The following is a 14,737-nucleotide window of genomic DNA, read 5'->3' as shown; positions in this document are numbered from 1 at the left end:
AATACAAGTTTTCGATGGCAACTCATGGTAGAGGCACTGATAAGACTATTTATGTGGCGCGTATTCTGGACTAGCTGATGATGATAATGAAGTAGGTAGACATCAAAACTGGCACTGTTATCTAACAAGCACGATCAGTCTATATCGAGCTTCTTGAAGCTGCCTTGGATCCCGAATAAGTCTTCGACGGTGGTCTTCTTCCCTGGCCGAAGGTTCTCGTTGACGCGTTTCTTGCTCTCGTCCTTGAAGAAGTCGGGGTTGGATTTTAAGCGCTGAATCAGCTCATCTGCAAGTGGGAAGAAAAAAAGGAATTAAAAATTGGTCTATCATTTGATCCACGGAGTTTTGATACTCGGGTGTAGAATGGTCCCACCATGGTCCATTGTTAGAAAGTTAGTAGCAGCAGTTCTGGGTTCGATTCCCACACACATTAATAGCGATAAATGAAAAAAAAACATCTAAATAAGCCAATTAATACTTAAATATGTAATTTCAATTTCATGTTTAACTAGGTAATGCCAACCAGTGCGGATTAGTAGGAACAATCTAGCAAAATTCCAAACCAAACCAGTTGTAAGTAGTTGAAAAAAAATCCAAGTATGATACTAGGCCATACTACCTTAGTCAGTTGGGAATTTGGGACATATGGAATATGAGCAATGTAATTATTACTTTGTTTGGTGGAGGACATAAAGGGGAATTTTCCCCTAATCCACATATTCCCTGCTGACATATCCCCACTGGTAGGGATATTAGGGTAGTTTTTCCAATTATAGCTACCCTTAAATAAAGCTAGCAGGAAGGCGCTGAACGTAGGCCGCTACCAACCGGACAACATGGAAAGCATTGGGGGAGGCCTATGTTCAGCAGTGGACGTCCTATGGCTGAAATGATGATGGTATGTGCATGTGGATTGAGTAATCCTTGCTTCAATCTTAACAAAATTCGAGGAAGTTTTAGTTAAAACATGTTAAAACATTGCGGTGAAGTTTAAAAATTTGTTAAACCTGAGATAAAAATGTTATGGTCAATAAATAGGAGCACTCATACTCATATCATGATGATGATAGCTACCCTTCTGCTCACCTCTGATAGTAGCATGGTCCTTGTACTGCCCGCCCTCCTCCTTAGGGAAGGCCTCCTTCGGTAGATGCTCGTAGGGCGTGTCGGCGCCGACCTGGTGGATGCGTATCATCTCCAGCAGCTCCTTCTTGAGGAACGGCTTCAGCAGCATCATCAGCTTGTCCATGAAGTGCGGCGCGTTGAGGAAGTGCACGCCTTTGAGGCGCATTAACATGCATTCCTGGAAAGAAAGAAATATTTATAGGGAACGTAAAACTTATCTTGCATGACATGCAATAAACGTTTTGAATTTGAATTATCTTTGATTGCAAATAATGCTAAATAAAAACAAATAATTTTCTCTTGGCACGGAATAAACTGAGATGGAACATTTCCTAAAAGACCGACTATCAGTACTCACAAGAAAATAGTGACTTTCTGATACAAACAATAATTTCATTTTTCATCTCTCTAATGTCTTCTTCTTTTTTTATCTCTCTAATAAGTATAATTTTAAAATAATTATGAAAATAATAATATGTTTCACTAAACACTTGAATAAAATAACGTTAACGTTATTTAAAAAAAACGCATTGACTCCACCCAAAGTCATTCACAAAGAAAAAAGAAATAAAAATAAAATTGTGGGTAGACGTTTAAATTCTCTTCAGCATGCAGTCTGTATTTTCTTTGTCGTCCAAAGTCCGCTACAAATTGCTGTCAGTTGCTTGTTAGTTTTTATAATTATAGCTTTTAATACTTAATTTAACTGTTCTGAGAATGTGTAAATTGTTACATCATACACTAGAATGTTTACAAGTTAAAGACGATTCTTCAAGCGTTCTCCGATAGTCGTTTCTCCATTGGACTTATGTACAACGGATTTACATAGTTACAATGTGAACATCATCTCTGCGATTTCTTTGGAATCTATCGTAGGTACGAGTAAAATTAATGTATTAAATTAACTTCGGCCAAACCAACTCGCGTCGGCTGTGAACTCGTCGCTACAAATTCATCTGTGTGCTTACCATGAGTTAACGTTAGGTGTGCTCGCTAGCGAGTACGTCAAAAAAATCTATGAAGATTTTAGTTCTTGAAAGTAGCCGCTAAGGGCGCTGTACAATCTGACATACATTTAATGTCATTTTTTTAAGCAGTCGCTAGCGAGCACAACGTAACGTAAACTCATGGTAAGCACACTGATCGCCTTCGCGCACATAGGCTACACGCGAGTTTGGCCGCACCTTTTTCTTTATGATGATACTAACCTGTAAGAAATAGAGCACCTGTCGTATGGTCATGATTTCTAGCCTCGCTATGTGGCCCAGGGTAGCTTGGTCCATGTCGATCATGATTACGAACCTGAAACAGTAACAATACATTATCAATTACGTAGGTCAGTAAAAGCTGTTTTTGTTTGCAGTCTGTCGGTATCCTTATAAAATCGCTTATTAGCCGCCTCTGTGGTCTAGTGGTAAGACCACCTGCTTCAGACGCAGAGGTCCCGGGTTCGATTCCCAGTGGGGGCAGATTTTTCTGTTCGGTTTAGTTGGTGGTAGGGCTTGTTCTAAGTCCGCCTGGCTAGCTACCACCATCTTACCTAAGTCTGTCGCCATAGCAACAATGTTAACAGCATTATTGTGTTCCGGCAGTTAGAGGTAAGATAGCCACTTCCTCCGTGGTTGAGGATTCCGGGTGAAGCTCGCTTCCACCTTCGGCCTGATCGTCACTTACCATCAGGTGAGATACAGGCCTAGAGCTTCCTCGTTGTGGATAAAAAAATCATTGCTATTATTATTTTTCTAGTTTTATTGCTACTGAACGTTTAAAACTTACTGGATTTTAGTGAATCCGCGATATAACGGGCATTATTTCTTTACAAAATGCACTGTCCAAAAACTGTTTTACTAAAAGGTGATAAAATAATCGTGGACAGTCATTTTCCATTTCAATCCTAATTTAGCGCTTTCTATAGTTGTAGTTTTCTCATTAAAAACTACCCACCCTGGCCAGGTCCCCTCCTCGTGCTGCCAGAGGTCGAAAACCATCATGAAGGTTTTGACGACGTCGGGGAAGAAGAAGAGGCGAGCGTCGGGATCCAAGAGACGAAGGTAGACGCAGCGGTGACCCTCTTTGGTCGGCGTGGGGATTGGCGCGTAGAGACTGAAAGAGAATAATGTTACATTAAGGTACGTTTCATCAAAGTTTTATAGCTATATCGTCCATATACCTCCTAAGTCCTAACCTACAAGCCGGTCGAGTTAACTGCGCACCTGGCGGCCGCTACGTCACCTCGACGCTCTGGTATGAACGAGGCGAACGCAGAGTGTGCAGTTAACTCGACCGGGTTATAGCTATACCCCTTGCCATTTAACGAAATAAGCCTAGGTGATCAAAGTGGACATCTTATCTATGGGTGATCAAAGGACACCAAAATGTCGCTTAAAGTGGATTCCAATAGACTAACTGAAAGCAATGCGATGATAGTTGCCCAGTTAAATACTAAATGGCCGTTTTCACCATCAATTCCTAATTTTTAAGTGACCCCTTTGAAAACAAAATTCCTGTAACCAAAAAAGGGTCACTTAAAAATTAGGAATTGATGGTGAAAACGGGCATAAGACTTACATAGTGTTCAAACACAGGTCGACCTTCCGATCGATGACGCGGTCCTTGAAGAATGCTGTGAAGAGCGTGCGCAGCGTGTAGTGCAGGTCTAGCACCTGCTTGGCCACCTCCGCGCTGCGCTCGCAGCAGTGGAACACCAGCAACAGGTCCAGGTCTGAGGTAGGAATAGTACTTAATTAGTATCTAAGTCTTCTTCTTCTTCTTAGTCGGGCACTCTTGTCAAGAGTGATCGTGGTTGCGCTGATGAGGTACATAGTGGGGTGATGTCATCTCCGAGGGTAGCTCTCCTGGCGATGTGCTTTCATTTCTGACGGTTACGGGGCGTCCATTAATTACGTGAGACAATTTTGGCTATTCTTATCATTTATCGAACTGCTCTTCCATTTTCACATTTAAATAATAACAGCAGGTTCAGTAGGTAAAGGCAAGTGACACTTTTTGTTCGAATCGAAAATACAATGCGTTGTCATTGTGCGTTGTAAGTTGTAAGTTACTCCATACAAAAAAGGCCTTTCGACCATCTTTCGACAATACAACTGCCACGTTTTACCACTTGTCTAGGAGGGCAGGTCTAAAGAGGAATGTTTTATTAAACTATTTAGTCTAAAGTTGCGCCATGTAATAAATACTGCTCATAAAAGTCCAAAGCCTAGTGGCATGTTCGTGGGGATTTGCCCAATATCAAGTCGCAACTTCCAGGTCTATAGTCTGGTCCGTGAGCGAGCACGTAGAATTTTGTCCAATAAGCCCTAGCTACCCATCCTTATCGCTCGCGCGTAATTATGTTGCTATCGCGCTCGCACACTCATTGCGGGTGCCAGTCGCACAGTCGCGACAGCAATATAATAACGCGCGAGCGATAAGGATGGGTAGTTATGGTTATGGGTCATTGGACAAAATTCTACGTGCTCACGGACCGGGCTTCAGTTATCTCATTAGGCATTTAGGTTAGGTTCTTGCATTGTGTTTTCATCTTATACCTCAGTGCTTTTAGCTCTATGACTAGTAAATACGCAGTATACAAATATTCTCATTAGGCTCTGTTTTGACCATGACGTAATGCTAATTTTTGCGCAACAAATCAGAAGCTATATTTCGAATCAGATTTTGTAAATTGCTATAAATTTATATGACGTCAGCAAACTAGTGAAGCGAGTTTGAAGTCGCCACAACTCTTTATCTTTATTATCTGACTTAGTTATTAGTTTTTTTTTCTTGGCATAAACTAAATTTTGCTAATTCCTAGAAGTAGTTGCGTTATAGTTCAGGATGTTGAATAAGAAAAAAAACATCGTAAATGAAAACATTTTGTAGATATAACAATGTAGGTACCTACAATAACAAAAACTAAAGTTTACATTGGTCAGTTACGTTGCATAACAAGTTAACTATTATGCGATGCAATCCCTTCGTCATGCAAACTAAAGATTAGCTTTATCATTGTTTTAGGGTTGTGAAGTAAAATAAGTAAGCCCTTAAGGGCTCTTTACCTCATAACCAATGCGAATCTTGACAAAAGCCTCTCTGAGCTTGAGCCTATAGCGCATCAAAATGTAGATTTGACATTATCTCAGACATAAGTTAAGAGAGCAAACAGAAAAAAATTATGATTTGTCATTGTTTTGTAGTTATATCACAGAATAATAACCCCCTTACTAATAAAAAGTTACACAGTTGTTGATAACTGTTTTAAAATGACATTTCCATACAAACGTCACTTTAAAACACTGATCAACGAGCGTGTAAGTTTTATTAGTAAGGGGGGTAATAGTATAACTACTACAAACTTTAGAACAAAACTAATTCACGACACTGCTATATCACAGATTACATTGATATCATAGACGCGTAGAGGAACTGTAGAAAGCTCAAATTGATTTTACCTAATTTGGTTCGTATTTTATTTCGTTCAATTACTATTCACTCACTAATAAATTGTAGGAGAAAGAGGAAATAAGAGTACCTACAAGCCAATGAACCGTTTTAAATTAATTTATGAATTTCCTGACTATTTTATTTCACAAATTTAACAAATAATTTATGATATTTTTGAACGTATTCTCTTTTTGTTTCTGGGTTAAAACTATTTTACTTAACCCTTTTAATCTGTTCCGACACGCACTTAACCCGTTATTCTTCTGCATTTAGCCTTTGAATGAAAATTAACATTGTTTCCTATTAAGTAAATAACTTAGTCATTGTTTTCCTTAGAACGAATTATTGATTTATTGCTTGATTCTTTGAAATGACACTTTTGCAAAAATACTCATGAATAAATAGATAGGTACTAGGGTGGTCCTTATTTTTCGACTTTTGAATTCTCCCCGGGGCACTTTCTCATTCGATTATATATCTCTAAATATGAAATTAGCTTTTTTTGTTTTTTTTTTGGTTAAGATTTAGAGGTCGCTACCAGCTGTCAAAATATTTACAAAAAGCTTTGAAGATCTTAAATCATGGTTTCATAAATGTTTTATTTAAGTGTTTATATCACATTTTAGGTGCAAATGAACATCGCATAGATAGAATAGACAATCGCTTCTTGTCCCCTTCTCCCCTCAACCCCTCTTCTGTACCGACCATGGTACCGACGCGTCGAGATACTAACAAGTAAACTCTTATATCTTAAAAATAATTGATTCAAATATGTACATTGTACATAATATCTTAGTTCATAGCAACAACAATAATTTTGTAATATTTTTACTTGGCTTTGGCTAAAAATAAATGAATCTAACAAATAAAGATTTCGTGTTTTTAATTAAAATTCAAACCTTGGTAGCGACCCCTAAATGTCTTTTAAAAATTAAAAAAATAATAATGAAAGACTTTCATATGGTATATATTCAAATTACGTGGTGCCCCGCAAAATATAAGAATAAAATTTTTTTCGTAGGAATAAGAACCACCCTAATAGGTACTTATATTTTGGCGGTATTATCGTTAGAGAGCGATCTCTTGCAGATATTTTTGTTTCGTATAAAAATAAAGATAACTAAAAAAACTTCCTTGTATTGAAAAAAGTACTATTGCAATTTCAGCACGGTTTTCTAGGTTTCAAGCTTACGACGATCCTTTATGAATAGTACGGGTAGATACTATTCATAAAGGATCGTCGCACAAAAATCGTAGTTATGTGTTTCATCAAAACAAAGTTATGGTAAATGTTGAGCAACACTTTTATGTTTATCATCAACAGCTATACATTCTTCTGATAGTCCAAAACATTTTAATTAATATTTAAATAATCACATGCGTAACAACAAATCAAAAAAGGTCAACATGGACGGCTCAAATTCAAAAAACAACTGGTCGAGCCGGCCGTTTCAAAACGTCAGCTGACCTCTATAGCGTCAGAGAGTTTCCTTGAAGCATAGACCTTAACTAACCACTCAAGATATAATTATGGTAATAACTGATAATCGATCGCTATCTAGGGATTTTAATTTAATTCTTCAGATACAGGGCGAATGGAAGTAAAACAAACACCAAGAAATTTAAAAGTGTCAAAAAATAAAGTTGAATTTCATTTGAATTCGTATCTGTATTGCGTCACTTTGTATATAGTGAAGTAAGTAAAGTCAGATAAAATTAAATTAAAATTCATTTTTTTTTTATCTTTGCAATAGGCTTTTATAAAACACTTTTACACGTCCCAGTATTTTCCCTACCACTGCTTCGGGACAATAAATGGGCTAGTGCTGAGAGGAAGCAGCGCAATAAACTCACGCCCGTACCTACTCACAAACATTACTATGAGGTCGCACAGTACGCGTGGACCCACAGGGTGACACACGAACCAATCACAAAGCTCTATTCAACGCTGTGCGTTTGATTTGCTGCTTCACATAAGCAAGCATCGTTTGTGTATACTTCTTCTTCTTCTTTTCGTGTCGACAACAAACCTACACAGTGTCAGCCCAAAACTCCGCCACAAGAGTGGCGTTGTTGTCAGTAGCACTCATCAAATCCTCCTGAGTGCAGCTGTGTATACTGATGGCGTCAGTCACTATAGAGCTGGATAAGTACTCCTATCCTAATCTTCAGTTCTCACCTGTCAAGTATTCCCCTGGCAGGTGAGGCTGCGTCTTCAGCCAGGCCCTCAGCTTGGCCAGGTCCTCCCTGCTGACATCAGGGTTCTTCTCGAACTCCTTCTCCAGGGGAAACGCCTTTATCACCGACATGGTTCTGGAAGAGAAAAGTTACAAATGAAATGACGATGAGCAAAGGCAACGTTTTACCAGTTACTCGATATTGTATTCGTTCGTAGGTATATTCTGTGTTATTTTTAATGCGCATTTAGACTGTCAGTTTAAAAATTTGCTCCTTGCGTAATCGAAAGGCAAATTAATTTGTAACGTTTCAAAGAGTCATTTACCCAAAAGAGTAGGTAATTACTGAGGTGTCATTTTTCTTCAATGCAAGAAAATCTCAAATAATCTTAAATAATGTTCTTTCGAATGCATACGGTCGATCTTAAGAGTAAATTAAAATACATTATGAAAAAATATGTTTGGTAAACGAAAGTTTTTGCCGTTTTGCAATGTCACCTTATCACGAGTGTCACTAAACTACCCGCCGCGGAATGGTTTGCGACTAAAAATATTTTCTAGTACTCTGCCCTCTGCACATTATGCGTGTTATTACTTCTAGAATAAGTTATTTAATCTGATGCTTGTCCATCCATGTCCAAGCGCAAGAAAAAAATCACTTTCGCGTCGCATTCTTGCCTGCTCAAGTGTGAGGAAGTAATATACAGACATAATAATCTATTTTTTCCCAACTCGTGCTAGAATTTCGGTCTGTCTCGGATTCCGAAAACTCCCAGACAATTATTCTATTCAATAATAAAATTAGCCGAAGTTACTAATTAAATAACAATCTCCCAGTAGAGTAGTGAGTGATAGGTACAATTAAATAATATGCTACATTGTTTAGCTTGTTATGCATCATTGTTCATACTTGAAAGTCATTTTCATGGCAAACATAACATCACTCCATTTTCTGTGATTCACGGCAAGTACTATTGATTGTTTAGTTATTTTCTGGACTTACATATTTTTATTATGCTGTCTTTTTATTTCATTACCAGGTATAGCGAACATTGATCTTTATTTCTTCCCATTAAACATGCTTGTTTGTAAATATTTAATGAATGCCAGTTTTTACATAAAAACCGGTTCGTTTTTGACGTAGGTTAATGACTACAAAATTTTGTAACGAATACATATGTAATTAAAAAAACTACTGTACGTATGTACTGTATGTAGGTACCTTATAACTGAGTTTGGGCAGTGTTTCTTAAAACTTGGTTAAATGTAACTGTTTAAGTGAATTAAAAAAAAAACTCCAAGTAACGTCGTTTAGTTAAGTTAACCTTTGACCCGCATGTTGCGGACTCGTGAGCGAAATAATAACATTATCCTACATCGTGGGAATGTCAAGTGGCTAACACAATGTCCTCCTTTCTAAACTTGGATATAAAACATATAAAAAGGAAAATATAAAAAAATTATAACTACAACATATGACATGTGATCTTTGAAACCTCTATTAAATCATTGGATTTTCAAAATCGCGAATATCAATGCATGTGTAGAAAAAAATTAACCATGTCATTTGCAGATTGACCTAACGCTTCCAAACTAAATAACCTAACCTCCTCAATTGCAGTTTTTTGAGAAATACATTTTATTTAATTCAAACTGGAGCTACGGAACTCAAACGCGACAGTTTTTATTATAGTACTTATTATTATTATCTGGTAGTACTAACTAAATTAGTACTTACAGCTTGACGTGGAAGCGAGCTTTTAAATGTAATAAGACGTAAAATTCCGGCATTGAATAATTATACATCGTTTTCTACTACTAACCATCTCAACCAATGTGACGGAGTAGTCGTTTATCTGAAAACCTCACTCAAAAGCAGCATAAAAGAAATTAAACTGACGGATGCATCGTGCGTGCAGGTGACTTTACCTAATCACACAATTCTCTGTATTTATCGCTCTCCTTCGACCACAAATACAGACAGTTTCTTAAACTCGCTGAACAGTCATTTGGAAAGTTTGAAAAACAATAAAAATGTAATTGTTACTGGCGACATCAATATAAATATTAACGCTACTGAAAAACGTCCCATGAGCTCACATGAACGTTCTAATAAGCTGTCATATCTCAATATGCTTGCTATGCATGGTCTCCTTCCAGGCCACGTACTGCCCACAAGGGAACACACTTGTCTTGATCACTTCATGTTAAAAATAGATAGTAGCATATTTTCGGCATCTATTGTGGCATTTGATAGCACTGTAACAGACCATCGTATGATATTTTTAAAATTAAGCAGTACCATGAAACCTAAAATCCATAAAACAAAATATCAGACAATTGTTAACTACGAAAAGGCAATCCTTTGCCTGAAAGAAAGTAACATAAATGATCTTATTACATATAATAATCCTGCTGAACTGACTGATACCCTAATAACTATATTACAAAAATGTTTAATTAATAGCACTACTACAAAGCCTATAGTTTCCAAAGACCGCTTGATTAAACCTTGGATTACACCAGGACTATTAAAATGTATCCGAAATAGAAATGACTTGCAGCAAAAATCACGATCTGACCCGTTTAACGAAATTTTAAAAATCACCTACAAAAGGTATCGAAATTTTTGTGTTAATTTAATTAGAAAGGTAAAGACTAAATATGAACGAGAACTTTTAGCAAAAAATAGTAAAAATTCAAAAACCCTTTGGAAGACAATAAATGATATAACCAGCCGTAACACAAATAAAACAAGTAATCTAGATTTATTGGATTCGAAAGAAACTCCACTACTAGCAGTTAACCACGTGAATATGTTCTTCGCAAACATTGGCAAAACTCTAGCTCGTAAAATTACACCAGATCCCTCTTTGCAAAAACCCTGTAATTTGAACCAGTTGCACAGCTCACCAGTTGCATCTTTTGTTTTTCTGGAAACGGATCCTGAAGAGATTTACTTAACCCTAATGAGCCTTAAATCCGAGAGTGCCCCGGGTTCTGACAACATACCCACTAGATTTTTGAAATTAGCAAATGAAATAGTAGTACCTATAATTTCCCACTTGGTTAATTTATGTTTTGAAAGGGGGACTTTTCCAGCGGCATTAAAGAGAGCAGTTATTACGCCTGTCTATAAGAATGGGAACAAGAGTGACGTCTCGAATTATAGGCCAATCTCAGTTTTAACAGCAATATCTAAATTAGTAGAGAAATTAGTAAATAAAAGACTAGTAAATTATTTAAACAAAATTGATTTTCTATCAGAATCACAGTACGGCTTTCGGAGAAATCTTTCGACTGAAGATGCAGTCACGGCACTAACGTCTCATGTTGTAGAAAGTGTTGATAAGGGACAGAAATGTATTGCAACATTTTTAGACTTGAAAAAGGCATTCGATACTGTCTCTGTTCCCATTCTTATACAAAGGCTGGAAAATATTGGCATTAGAGGAGTCGCTTTGTCACTGTTTGTAGATTATCTCAGCGAGCGCAAACAGCAGGTTAAAATAGGCCAGTACATTAGTGACGAAAGCAGCGTGACGTATGGTGTCCCACAGGGCAGTGTCCTCGGCCCAACGTTATTTTTGATTTATATCAATAGCCTCTGCAATATGACTATTAATTTTGGACGTGTATTTTCATATGCAGACGACACTGCCATTGTCTTTGTGGGTAACACGTGGGAGGGTGTACGTCATAATGCAGAAGTGGGACTTGCGGATATAGCTACCTGGTTAAAAGACAATCTACTGACACTAAATACTGATAAAACAAACTATATAGCATTCACTAATTATAACTCATCTCAACCCGACAGTCATTTTAATATTCGCATTCATTCTTGTCATACTCAATATAATACGTGCTCGTGTAAGGCTATTAGTAAGGTGACAGATACAAAATATTTAGGAGTTGTGGTTGACCAGAGGCTGTCTTGGCATGCCCAAATAGATCTAATGATGGGTAGGATCAGGAAGCTTATGTGGATTTTTAAAAAACTCCGACATGTTGCTAATAAAAAGCTATTAAACCAAATATACATTGCTCTGGCACAATCGCTTTTGGCTTACTGCATTCCAGTCTGGGGAGGTGCTAGTAAGACTAAGTTCCTTGAATTGGAAAGAGCGCAAAGGGCACTCCTAAAAGTAATGAACTTTAAACCTTATAGATTCCCAACAGAAACGCTTTATAAATTAAGTGATATCTTGACGGTTCGGCAACTCTATATGCTTAATTCTACCTTGAGGGTTCATAGAACGTTACCTTATGAACCTACAAAACTATCAAAAAGACGTAAACATAACGTAGCTCCTTCTCCTAGAATCAAAACACTCTATGCTCAGAGACAATTTGTGGTACGATCTGCACACTTGTATAATAAATTTAACAAGCTTATGAACATCTACCCTATGAATCACTATGCTTGCAAAATGCATCTTACGACATTGCTGAAAACTTGGAGCTATGACAAGACTGAAACATTTTTGCATGATATAAACTAAGGTAAAGTTAAAAATTTAAATCTAATATAATTTACAATATAGGCTTCCCAAAACGAATTTAACCTAAAATTAATATTAATTAAATATGCAAACACATAACTTAACTTAACTTTTCATTAAATAAATTAATAAAATTACTACTACATAATAACCACACACACACACATACACACACACACACACACACACACACACACACACACACACACACACACACACACACACACACACACACACACACACACACACACACACACACACACACACACACACACACAATTTTCAGTTCCTACTTGTAAAATAAGTCAATAGATATGCATGGTATTTCCTAGCTGTATAATTTCATAATGTAAATTATTGTAAATGGAGAGCGGGGTTTTCTAACACAAGTATCTACTTATACTTAAAAGAAAACCCCAATCGAAACCCTGTTTTTTCAAACCTGATTCTGAATAAACAATTTTGTATTTGTATTTTGTATTTGTATTTGTAAAAGTTTACCCGTTAGGTACCTAATAAAATGTAAAATTTTAACCGTTAAATACTTATTTAAAATCTTGATTTCCTTCTTGCGTTAATTTATTCGACCCGTGGTGACGATTTTCAATTCTTGATATTAATGAATCATTCAAATATTTTTGGCACAATATTACGTTATAAAACATACAATAATAGGTTCCTTTTAGTGTCTATGACATACACACAATGTGTTGACAGCCTCTGAACAATAGGTAACAAACAATGCTAGTTTCTAACCTTCACCAACATTTTACTAGACGTCTGAAGTATCCATTTTTATTTTTATCTTCCATAGTAATTTACGTACTTGTTATTGTAACTAATGGAATAGAAGCTTGATATAATGAAAATAGTTTTACTTACATGCGCAGGGAATAGTGTGGTAAATAGCTTTAGAATTAAAGTAAAGTAAAGTAAAGTAAAAAAGTATTTATTTCTCAAAGATGTCACATGTACAGTTTATTCTGGCGGTCTCTGCACTAAGCTAGAAAGCTTGTATCGCAGCGGCCAATTCAAACAATTACCTTTGTATTGACATCGGTCTGATAGGACAGACGTGTTAAAACTAGTTAATTGAAATCAAATTAAGTAATTAAGCCCTACGTGAAAAACATTTCAAAACTGAAGTAAATAATCTAAATCCTATTTCCACAAAGGAATTGTTTTTGTAAAATGAAAAGTGAAATAACGTGTGAGACTTCCATTTCCGAATAATTATGTCGAATTCCAATCATCCATATTTTTATTAGTTATCAGATTTGTGGGGTTTGCTCATAGACCACGGAGTACAGTAGTCTAACTGTAGTAGACTATGAATTACCTTGGTAGAGCAAAGAAAATATTCCTAGAGTAAACGAAATATGAACAAAGCGATAATAATACACATAATATTCTGTAGTCTGCTAATAATTATGTAGTTCCGTGTTTGATTCCTGGTTCAAGCTAAAACAACTATTTCTTCTTACCAGTCAAATTAAATTATTCATTTCGCTTTAATAAAATTGTAGCCTATTTTAGGTTATATCGTTCTGTCATTATTAAGTTAGTAACTGCATTCATTTAATTAAAAGAAAACTTTACTTACCAATTTAAAAAAGCAATCCCCAAGAAAACTATGAATCAACCGTTTTACACGAGAATCACGCGGAGCTATCTCGAATCATTATAATGGGTTAATGATACGGAATTAATGATGCGATGGTTTAATGAAATAATGATACAGCGGCGCGTGCGCACGGAGTCAGCGCTGCACTGCACTGATAGTGGTGGACTCAGATCTTGTCCAGCAAGTGTGTTGTTCCACACTGGTTCTTGGAATAACACCGATTTTATAGCATTTGTTAAGTTGAATTAAAGTTGAAATAAAGCTCTCTTATTTTTACACAATACATATTTTATGATTTCATGAAAGTGTCGCTATACATAAGAGAAATCTTCAGGTAGATCTTATGAAATTACTCGTATAATAGAAAATAGGAAAATAAAATAAATAAAATAAATAAAAATGTAAGCAAGTAACAAAGAAGAAAAACAACAATACATATCAGTCCGTAGAACAGACAACTGACACTTAACAATTCGCAAAACAGCGGAAAGTAGGTACCTACTCATGGTTGTAATTTAAAATGAAAATAAAATTACTGTGCTCAGCCGAAACATAAAATAAGTAATTTTGTGTGCCTGCTAAAATGTCCCCTTTAAAAATGTTTAGTAATTTTTTAAACTTGTTATTTAATATTAGATTAAATACTTAAAGTTCGGTAAGGAACACAAATTGTGCGAACAAAATTGAGGGATACATTTCAATAAATAGGTATAGTTTATTGTAATCTACATTATATAATTACACGTGACCTTGTGGGTGGAAAATTTTGGCAAACAATATGTTATTTTAAATTACAAAATAATGGTTATTTAAAAAACCACTTCCTTCTCGTTATTATAATAGCTTACAACGATTTATCTTTT

General features: G+C 36.1%; 1 protein-coding gene across 1 annotated transcript; it reads right to left on the bottom strand.

Annotated features, from left to right (window-relative positions):
• Positions 1–45: 45 nt before the first annotated feature.
• Positions 46–14,013, bottom strand: LOC135082106 (clavesin-1-like). Its single transcript, XM_063976858.1, has 7 exons — positions 13,854–14,013; positions 7,748–7,881; positions 3,694–3,847; positions 3,070–3,228; positions 2,334–2,427; positions 1,087–1,303; positions 46–286 (listed from the first exon to the last, which is right to left on the bottom strand). Exons 2-7 carry the CDS (start codon positions 7,875–7,877, stop codon positions 135–137), a joined length of 906 nt encoding a protein of 301 aa, XP_063832928.1. The 5' UTR covers positions 7,878–7,881; positions 13,854–14,013; the 3' UTR covers positions 46–134.
• Between the last annotated feature and the right edge of the window lie 724 nt (positions 14,014–14,737).

The sequence above is a fragment of the Ostrinia nubilalis genome, chromosome 21 (assembly GCF_963855985.1).
Source record: "Ostrinia nubilalis chromosome 21, ilOstNubi1.1, whole genome shotgun sequence".
Taxonomy (NCBI): Eukaryota; Metazoa; Arthropoda; class Insecta; order Lepidoptera; family Crambidae; genus Ostrinia; species Ostrinia nubilalis.
Note: the sequence above shows the minus strand (reverse complement) of the source record. Positions and strands in the feature narration are given on the sequence as shown.

Coding starts and splice junctions, on each gene's coding strand:
- LOC135082106 (XM_063976858.1), bottom strand. CDS start 7,877: ATGTCGGTGATAAAGGCGTTTCCCCTGGAGAAGGAGTTCGAGAAGAAC. Junction 2,428..3,069: donor GAGGAGGGGACCTGGCCAGG/GTGGGTAGTTTT, acceptor TTACTGTTTCAG/GTTCGTAATCATGATCGACA. Junction 287..1,086: donor GGACCATGCTACTATCAGAG/GTGAGCAGAAGG, acceptor TCCCACTTGCAG/ATGAGCTGATTCAGCGCTTA.